Here is a 9,497-nt window from a genome sequence, read left to right as displayed (position 1 = left end):
GAAGTGCGGAAGTCTTCCGTAAGAACTCTCCCAATCCCCAAATATTTCAGCTATAGCTTTCTCCTTGGCATACCATGCTCTTCGATACGGAACTTCGAAATGAAATTGCTTGGAGGTGAGTTCCTGTATGAGTTCTGATGAGTCTATTTTATATACTTCCTCTGTTCTTTTTTTACTGCATCATAGGAGATTTCACGTTTGCCAATGCATTACTTTAGCTATTAATATCTTTAATTAAACCGTTGTAAAAGTTATAAAAAATTGATATTTGGAAAGTAGATTTCGAGATGAATCTAACTAGATCCCACATGACTATGTTTTTCTTTACGAATAAATCACAAACAATGGTCAAAGAAGATAATGTGAATAGTGTAAAAGTCAAAGTGATGCGATAAAAAAAGAAAGGAGGAAGTATATTTTTATTCCCCATCCACGGTCATATTTGTGCTTATTTGAGCTCTGCGGAGCTATTTTTACTACTAATATACGTTTTCTAGTGTTTTTGTAGAGTTGGTATTATTTTGTAAGAATTTGCAAAATTATGACGATTCCCGAGCCTATTGAGCCACTACAAACATATTAAAGTCGTATCACATTTTATGAGAGTTAAAGGAACTTGGTTCGTTGTTCAAAGTTCCCGCAAGAAATACAGAATAAGCCGTTTGAGAACTAGGACTCAAGAGTCAAGTTAACATGGCCCAAGTTCGAAGCCCAATTCCCGCGAATCAAGACCTTGGTGCGAAGTCTGTTAAGTCGGTTTTAGTCTTTTGTGGGTTTTGTTATTTAATCCAAATCCAATTAGTGGGCTAAATGACCGACAATTGGTGAGGGGTGAGATAAAGATTTCTTTTTAGCTTTAGATAGTTTTAATTTTCTGTTTATATTCTTATCTTCTAAGACTTTTAGTTAGACTAGGATTCTTTTTCAGTTAAGTTTTTCTATCCTTATATAAGGAGGGTTGTACTAGTACGAGGAGGAGGTCAGTAGTTAGTTTTCTTAGAATTAGTTTTAGTTTAGTCGTACGTTTAGTTTTGTTGGTGGTTAGACTTATGTTTTTATACTTTTAGTTACTTTATTTTATGTTTTTATTTTACTTCTTTTCGATTGCTTTTCCCTAGTTTTGATTATTATTGATTTTTGCACTAGTTTATTATTATTGTTTTTATCATGCTTAATTTAATTGTTTTGTTTAGTTTAGTTTTAATTATGCATTTAATTTTAGGGTTCTTGGGGATCCATATTTAATATGAAGGGATGATTTATTGTTATTTATTGTTAATGTTTTGGGTTAATTTCCTATTGAATGTAATAATGCTATGCAATTAGATTTGCACAGGTTTAATTGTATGAGTAACACAATATTGATTCGAGATTCGATGGATGATAATTAATATTAAGGCCAAGTTTCAATAAGCAGATTAATTTATAAATGGTTAAGTCAAGATTCGAGAGATGCGATTTAATACCGCTAAGTTAATTCTGTGATTGTAATACGTAGCGAAAGCCCTTTATAATCTGGTTAATTTATGCATTAATGATTGATTGTTGTCTTTTATCCCGGAATATTGTTTATTGGTGAACCTATGACCCTAGGCTTTTGTTATTGATTATTCCCTTAGTTTAATTATTGTCGTAGTATAATTCTCACAAAAATAATTCGGTTACTTAATAGTTTAGATTATATTAATTATTTAGGAATATAAAGACTTGTTTTCCTGTGGATTCGACCCTGCTTCCCTATCTACTTTAGTTAGAGGATTTAGGTAATTCTTTTGATTAGGTGATACGACTTTAACCTCTCAAATTCAACTTTTCAAGGACGGATCTTTCTTGTAACACCCTAGAAATTCCTTTCCCTTAAAGTACTGACAACGTACTTTAGTGCGCTGTTTTAGGGTGATTTAGTGCTCACTTATTGCCATATTCTAGCTATTTTGCTCACTTATCGCTGTGTTTCCGCACTTTCTTCATATTTGTCATGCTTCACAGGTTTTGTTAGTGTTTTGATGCACTTTCAGGGATGCTTGGAACCCTACGGGACATCCCGATGGTTGGGATAGAAGCCATGACCTTGAGGTATCTTTGGCTAGGCTTGAATTTCATTTAAAGACCTCCTGGGAGCTGCACGACCATGCATGATGCTTGGCACGGCCGTGCAAGGGAGTTTAAAGATTGGCAAAGCCCTCTGAGAAGGCTACACGAACGTGCAGAAATTGGCACGCCCGTGCTGGAAGCTGCACGACCACGCATGATGTTGGCACGACCGTGCAAGTTAACTACTGATAACGTCGAAGTTTCAGCCTTGGCTACACGCCCGTGCCACAAACTAGCACGTCCGTGCTGTATGTGGCACGCCCGTGCCAAGCTCCTGCTCCAGTTTTCAGCTCTTCTGACCCTGCTACACGGCCGTGCAGTGTTTGTCATGTCCGTGCCGATCTATTTCAGAGCAGTTTCTTGTTCTCTCCGCCCCCTTTGTTTTGGACTAATATAAATAGATTAATTGCCTCATTTATGAGGGTAGCCAGATTTTAGAGAGAGAAAAGGCTTGTAATATCACCCCTTGTTGGGGCTTAAACAATTTTCTTAAAAGTTTAGCTTAGATTTCATCAACTTTGACACTTTGTACTAGCATTCAAGATTATTACCAAGATTTGGCAACATTTGTAATCAAGATTTTGAAGCTTCATTTTAGTAACTTTTCTCTTTCCACTTTACTTGGTTTCTTATTTATCATGTTATACCTTGTTATTTGAATCCCTTTAGTTCTTTGATGATTGTTGTTGAATGTTAGTTCTATTTTTAGCAAGTTACTATTCCAAGTTTGTTGAGCAAGATAGAACCCTGGATTTTGATTTTGTGCTTTTCAATATGATGTGTGAGTAGTTCCTTAGCTAGGGGTTGGGTGAAACCCAACCTAATGGTGATTATGTGAGTTTGGGAGTGATTTTGATGATGGATTGTGTTTAAAATGGATTATATGGGATTGCTTGTTAGTTCTTCATGATAGGAGTAATTAACCTAGATTATTGAATTTGATGGCATGAAATGTTTGGTTCGACATGGAAATGTGAGTTGAATGTTTCATTACCTATTACAATATGATTATGTATCTTTTGTTGTTAAGTTAACGAGGGATCTAAGGTTAGTGATTTGAGTTGTTTTCATATCATTTGGAGTTGGTCTTCCATGTGGTCTTTGTTATTCCATTATCCTTGTTCCTTCCTATTTGCCTAATTGCTATTGGTTGAGTGAATCCCATTCCCCTAGTGTTTTAATCCCTTGAATTCAATCCTTAGTTGTAGTTTGTTATTTAATCACCACTATTACCTTGATTTCGATTTAGCTTGAGTGTTAAGATCATTTAGCGATTGATTCCCGTTCTCCGTAGACCGAACCCTTGCTAGCCATTGTACTTGTTTGAGTGAGGTGTTTGTTATAAATGTGTTTGACTTAACCTAGATTGTGCGACCGATTTAGCGCTTGTCAAGTACCTGTTTTGCCCTTTTTAAAATACGAAAAAGGAAAATCTAAGACATTACCGCCACCGTGAAAACGGCTAAGGCAAATATCAAAGACACACTGCGGAAGACTATCTTTAAAACTATTTAAAAATAAAGTCAACTTTAAAAGTCAAACCAACGAAAGTAAAAGTCAAACAAAGTCAAACGAAGTCAACCTGCAACTTGGAACCATTGTAGGCCCTTAAAATCCAAATATTCAAAAACCTTTGCTTTAGTCTCATGGTCAATAATAATTTAAAGCAAATAACACATCATACTCCTATGAGAACTAAGCATGATTAACTCTTCACTCATGCCCCTCCATGATTATGCTTCATCACCTGAAAAGCTTCTCTCTACTTGTCCCCACTACTCGCCATTAGAAATGGGCCGTCGTAAGGCCAAGGTTAAGACAAGGCCAAACAAACACACAATACACACAATCAACAAAGCTGAGTACATAAGCGTAATATAACATGCTTTCATCCTAACAACACACAACTTACCTTGTTGCACCTGTTTACAAGCATACAAACATTCAACACTTAACTAGACCAATAACTAGTCCAATTATTTAGCTTGATTACGCATCTAACGGGTTTCCCCCTAACCTGCCCCAATAAAGGGGTACTAACACGGAAGCTTACCGTGAAAGTATAAAATAAACCACCGTAAGTGGCGGAATTCCTGCGCATAATAAAAAGGAAAATACAGCGTCCTGTACTCCAGTAGAAGTTATGGTTAAATATAAAACCCCATAACTCCCCCCATATGTTCATACTCAAGGTATATACATTCCAAGAGTTTTGGTGCGTAATCTCTTTCACTTTATGTTATTTACAAATTATTAAACTTGGTGATGACTCTCAACACAATACAAACCAAACACTACAACTTATTCAAGCAATCAAACATACTGATTTAATTCTTGAATAATTAGTGATCACATAAATTTAATGTTTAACCCTTTTAAAACTACCTTAGTGTCAAAGACACCTTAAACGCCTAGTGCGCCACAAATCCTATCCCTCGGTGTTACAAACACCTTAAGTGCACATAGGCACCAAAATATAATTTACGGTTATTTCATGAAATGCCACTGAGCAATTTCAAAATTCACCAAATGCCAAGAAGGTTTTCAAAATTCACCAAATGCCATTGACAAATAGCACATTGACATCCCGTGCCATTAATGAGGTCTGGACGCTAGTTGGTCGTTACTGCGAAAATACCATTTTGCCCTTTAATGTATTTAATGGTGCCATAAAGCACACTGACCCTCTGATTCCTTGATTATCAAATATTAATGTTCGTCATCAACCTTGTTCTTCCTTAACTTCTCCCCTGTTCTTCGATGTTTCACCATCATTCAAACCCTCAAATTTATGAACTAAGAAAGAAGCGTACCGTAACACTGAACGTCCCTCGCAACAAGATTCAAGCTTTGGCTGTTGTTGATTCTGGGCGAACCAAAAAGCGGTCACAAGTAGTGGAAGAAGTAGAAGGAAGTCGATAGTTCTGAATTTTTTTCTGAGGGATTGGAGATAGCACGCAAGGTAATAATCTCTCTGTCGATCTTCATTTCGCGTATTGGTTCTGGTTATTTTTGCGAAAATTGAGTTAAGGCTAGGGTTCTCTCAAATGATCAGTGTAATGTGTTTATTTGAATTGACCTTTGTGAATTATTGTGAATAATCATGTTCAAAACCTCAGTTTTGTGTGTGAATCAGGCAATGTGTGTATTGGTATGTTATGGTTTGTGTTTTCCCCAGTATTTAAGTCCTAGAAATGAAATTTTTTTAGTTGGTCAGGATATTTGGCTTGGTATGTGTTTGTTGATATGAATGATGTGTGTTGATGTTCAGTAAAGTAATATGTCATTTGTTGTTGATAGGATGAGTACAATGTGGCTTGATGTCCATTATAAAGATCAGGGCTTTGATGTATTCATTGAGGATACTGACAGAACTAGTCTAATGGACTTATATGAGTACATGTTTGAGGATTATGTGAAGCAAAATGTGATCCTCCCTAAAGTTTGTATGTACTGCCACCTAGAACTAATAGAAAGTTTGAGTTATGTGGGGATAGTCAAATGCTGAAAATGTGGGAGTAGTATGAAGGTAGGGAAACAATAGAAGTGTTCTTAGAGGAAAAGGATAGTCCTAGCTTGGTGTTTAAGGATGCTGAAGCAAGTTGGCAAAAAAGAGTTAAGGCATTGGCTGAGAAGGCTAGATTAGATCAGGAAAAGGCCCAGAGGATGGCTGAAGAAGAGGAAGCTGCCAGGGAGCTTAGGGAACAACAACATTTTACTGTTGTAGTTGAGGTTCCTGTTGGTAATTCTGATGACTCAAATGTTGAGTATTTTAGAGTGTTTGACATTGAAGTAGCTGATGAGGTTTTCCCTGGGGCATCTCAGCTTGAGCTAGAACAAAGTACTCAGCCCTCAACTCCACCTAAACACTCTAAAGCAACTTCTCCTATGAACCAACCCAAAACCACCTGTTCTAGGAAGAAAATGACTCCTAGGAAAAGGAAAAGCACACAAAAAAAGGCCAACTCAAAGATCCAAACCTTCCCCTCACCCACAAACATCCCAACCTTCTGCTGAACCAACAACAGTGTCACCACCAGTTTCTCCTGAACCAGAGACAACACCAATTGTATCTCAACCCCAACCTCCACCATCTGCTCCAACAAAAAAGGGAGGTAGATAAAGACATGAGGGATTTAGGTCAAAAAAGAGTGCTTCAAAAAAGGGGGAAAGTGTTACTCTAAGGAGATAAAAAAGGAACAGAGCAACAAATGATGTTGTGGGAAATGAGGAGAGGTCTGATGAGTCTAGCAGTGATAGTGATAGTGAAGATGATGATTACATACTATCTGGCAGTGAAGAAGATGATGATGAGGCAGATATTGCTGACTTCATTGAGGATGAGACAAAAATAGATTGCCTTCATGATGACATTCCTGACAAGCAATTTGAGGATTACCTTGATGGCAGTTCAACCATGGATAAGACCTATAAGAATGGTAAAATTTGGAGCTCTCAAAAGTTTGGATCCATTAGATTAGAGCCATGGTTGATATTTGGAGACAGAAAATCATTTCTTGATGTGTTCAAGGACTATTGTGTACAGGAAGGGTTTGGTGTTTATGTTGAAAAGAGTGACAAAACAAGATTGATAGCAAGGTGTGCTATAAAGAATTGCAACTGGAGGATTTATGCCTCCACAATGATGGACAAGGTTAGGTGGGCAATCAAAAGTTTGACAGGGGAGCACAAAAGTTGTGGGAGGTTGGAAAGAAACCCAATAGTTAGTTCTGAGTGGCTGTGTAGGCATCTGCAGTCAAACATTGAAGCCAATCCTGACATTCCAGTTGAGTCTTTACATAGAATCTGTATGGAAAGGTTTAGGCTTGAAGTCAAGAAAAGGCTGTTGTACAAGGTCAGGGCAATGTCCAAGGAGATCATCCATGGACATTTTGGAGAGGCATACTCACTGTTGCCTAGGTATGCTGAAATGGTGAAATTGTGACATGGGATGAACCTACTGCAACTAAGCCTCTAAGATTCAAGGCTTGTTTTTTTTCTTTTGCTGCCCAAGTTAGGGGATTCTTGAGAGGCTGCAGACCTTTCATTGGCATTGATGGGGCCCATCTAAGTGGACATTTCAAGGGAATATTGTTAACTGCAGTTGGGATTGATGGGAACAATGCCTATAGAGTGGTTGGTTCTGAGAGTGTTGACAGTTTGGGGTATTTTCTAAGGAATTTGAAAATACTTTTTGAGAAGGAAGGGTGCAAGAGAGATGATTGGACCTTCATCTCCGATAGAATGAAGGTAAGCCACCTGAAAACTAGTTTATGACATGTGATTTACTGTTTTTTCCTTATGTTGAACTGTCAGCCACTAAACTATTTTCTTTGCAGGGTGTTGACACAACAATTTATGAAGCATTCCCCAGAGCAACTAGAAGAGTGTGTTGCCAACACCTGTACATGAACTGCAAGGCCAATGGTTTTAGTGGTTCAGCCTTTCATAAGCTATTCTGGATAGCAGCTGATGCATACAATGAGTATGTATTCAATAAAGCAATGCAAAAGATTCAAGAGTACAATCTTAAGGCTGTTGAATACTTAGAGAGCTGCACTGAGATCTGGTCAAGACATAAGTTTGATCCTGCACTTTGTTATGACCATAACACAACAAATTTTTTGGAGTCTTTCAACTCATGCACCAAGCCCTACAGAGATCTACCTGTTGTGAAAATACTTGAAGGTATTCACTTCCACTCAATAACAACTTTCATTAAGACAAGTCCCCTGTTTCTTGTTTTAATAATGTCTTTGCATACTGTTTTGAAGGTATAAGGCAATGGGGCATGAAGAGGATTGCCTCAAGGTTTGACAAAGCTGCAAGCATGGGGGATATGGAGCTGACTGAATATGCAGCTAAGATTCTGCAAACAAGATCAAATGAGTCTAGGTTGTGCTATGAAACCCCCTGTGGTGGTGATGAGTTTGAGGTGAGAGACCAACATGTTCATTTTCCCATCAAGCTGAACACTGACAGTTTTGGTTGTGGGAAGTGGCAACATTCTGGACTCCCATGCAAACATGCACTAAGGGTTACTACCAGAGGCTGCAACCTACAAAATTTTTAGCCCCTTGTTTCAAAGGGAAGGCATACAAGCTCACTTATTTTGAGCATATGCACCCAATGCCTGACCCATCTCAATGGCCATTACTGAAACTGCCTAACATACTACCACCATCGGTGAAAATAGCTGCAGGGCGACCAAAAAAGCAAAGGAGAAGAGGGCCAAATGAAGCAAGGAAAGGGAAGAGGCATTCAACAGTTAAGTGCAGCTTATGCAAAGAGTTGGGGCATAACATGCTGACTTGTGCATCAAGGAAAAAAAGCGATGTAACTGAAGAAAGCACATCAACCACCTCCTCTCAAGCCAAGAAGAAAAGAAAGAGAGCAGCATGAATGCACAGCCACTCATGTTTTTAATGCACAACCAATTTAATCATGTCATTTTTGAACATTAACAGTGTAGTGTGTGCTGTGTTGTCTAGTTTCTTTTGACATAGCCTTATAATTTAAACATGAAGCAATCTTTTGGGAACATGATTTGAACAACAAGCAATATTTTGGGCACATGATTTAATTTCCCTCTTTATTAAATTTCATTGCAATTACAATAGTTCACTTCATCATTACAATCACCACTATTACACACATTAGTACCCCTAATTTCATAATACAATCGAGCACTTTTTGCTGTTGCTTGATTTTCTTCTTCAACTGTTTCAATTTTTCATGCAAATTACTTTGTCCAGAGCCATCCCTTGCATAACAGCTTCCCCTGCTTTGACTTCCCCTGCTCTGACCTTCTTCATGCATCTGAACCTTGCACCATTTGAAGTTATCACATGAATCACACTTATAATACAACCTTTGTGGATTAGATGTTGACTACGAGCTTCTAATCGCATATTTCCTACCACAATTGCAAAATTTATTTGGAACCTTGACATATGCATACTCATGTTTTGAGGAGGATGTGTTTGATATGAAGCTCATGATTATGCAAAAAAGATCTACTATGTGTGTTTTAGTGCACTATTTACATACCAAATTGGGTGCAACGACTACATTTGCCCAAAAAAATTCAAAAAAGGTCACACAAACTAGCCGTTACACTGAGTATGTTTACAGGTTTTTTGTGTAAATATTTACAAAAGTAATGGCATTTGGTGAAATATATAAACTCCACAATGGCATTTCATGAAATAAGATTCGCAGTAACGGCCAACTAACGTCCAGACCTCATTAATGGCACGGGGTGTCAATGTGCTATTTGTCAATGGCATTTGGTGAATTTTGAAAACCTTCATGGCGTTAGGTGAATTTTGAAATTGCCCAGTGGCATTTCATGAAATAACCGTTATTATTATGAAGTTGGACTAAACAAGGATGTGTAATTA

General features: G+C 37.7%; 1 protein-coding gene across 1 annotated transcript; it reads left to right on the top strand.

The window, feature by feature from the left end:
• Positions 1-5,404: 5,404 nt before the first annotated feature.
• Positions 5,405-8,496, top strand: LOC110699393. Its single transcript, XM_021876914.1, has 7 exons — positions 5,405-5,536; positions 5,617-5,898; positions 6,329-7,014; positions 7,113-7,344; positions 7,434-7,782; positions 7,869-8,029; positions 8,077-8,496. The coding sequence occupies exons 1-7, from the start codon at positions 5,405-5,407 to the stop codon at positions 8,494-8,496; spliced, it is 2,262 nt and encodes a 753-aa protein (XP_021732606.1).
• Positions 8,497-9,497: the final 1,001 nt, after the last annotated feature.

The sequence above is a fragment of the Chenopodium quinoa genome, unplaced genomic scaffold (assembly GCF_001683475.1).
Source record: "Chenopodium quinoa cultivar QQ74 unplaced genomic scaffold, ASM168347v1, whole genome shotgun sequence".
NCBI classification, from domain to species: domain Eukaryota; kingdom Viridiplantae; phylum Streptophyta; class Magnoliopsida; order Caryophyllales; family Amaranthaceae; genus Chenopodium; species Chenopodium quinoa.
This window is presented reverse-complemented; position numbering and strand designations above follow the sequence as displayed.

Excerpts from the sequence above, each read along its gene's own strand:
- LOC110699393 (XM_021876914.1), top strand. The coding sequence starts at position 5,405 with ATGTGGCTTGATGTCCATTATAAAGATCAGGGCTTTGATGTATTCATT. Across the intron at positions 5,899-6,328 it reads ACATTGAAGTAGCTGATGAG|AGGTCTGATGAGTCTAGCAG; the intron begins GTTTTCCCTGGG and ends GGAAATGAGGAG. Across the intron at positions 8,030-8,076 it reads GTGGTGGTGATGAGTTTGAG|TTTTGGTTGTGGGAAGTGGC; the intron begins GTGAGAGACCAA and ends GAACACTGACAG.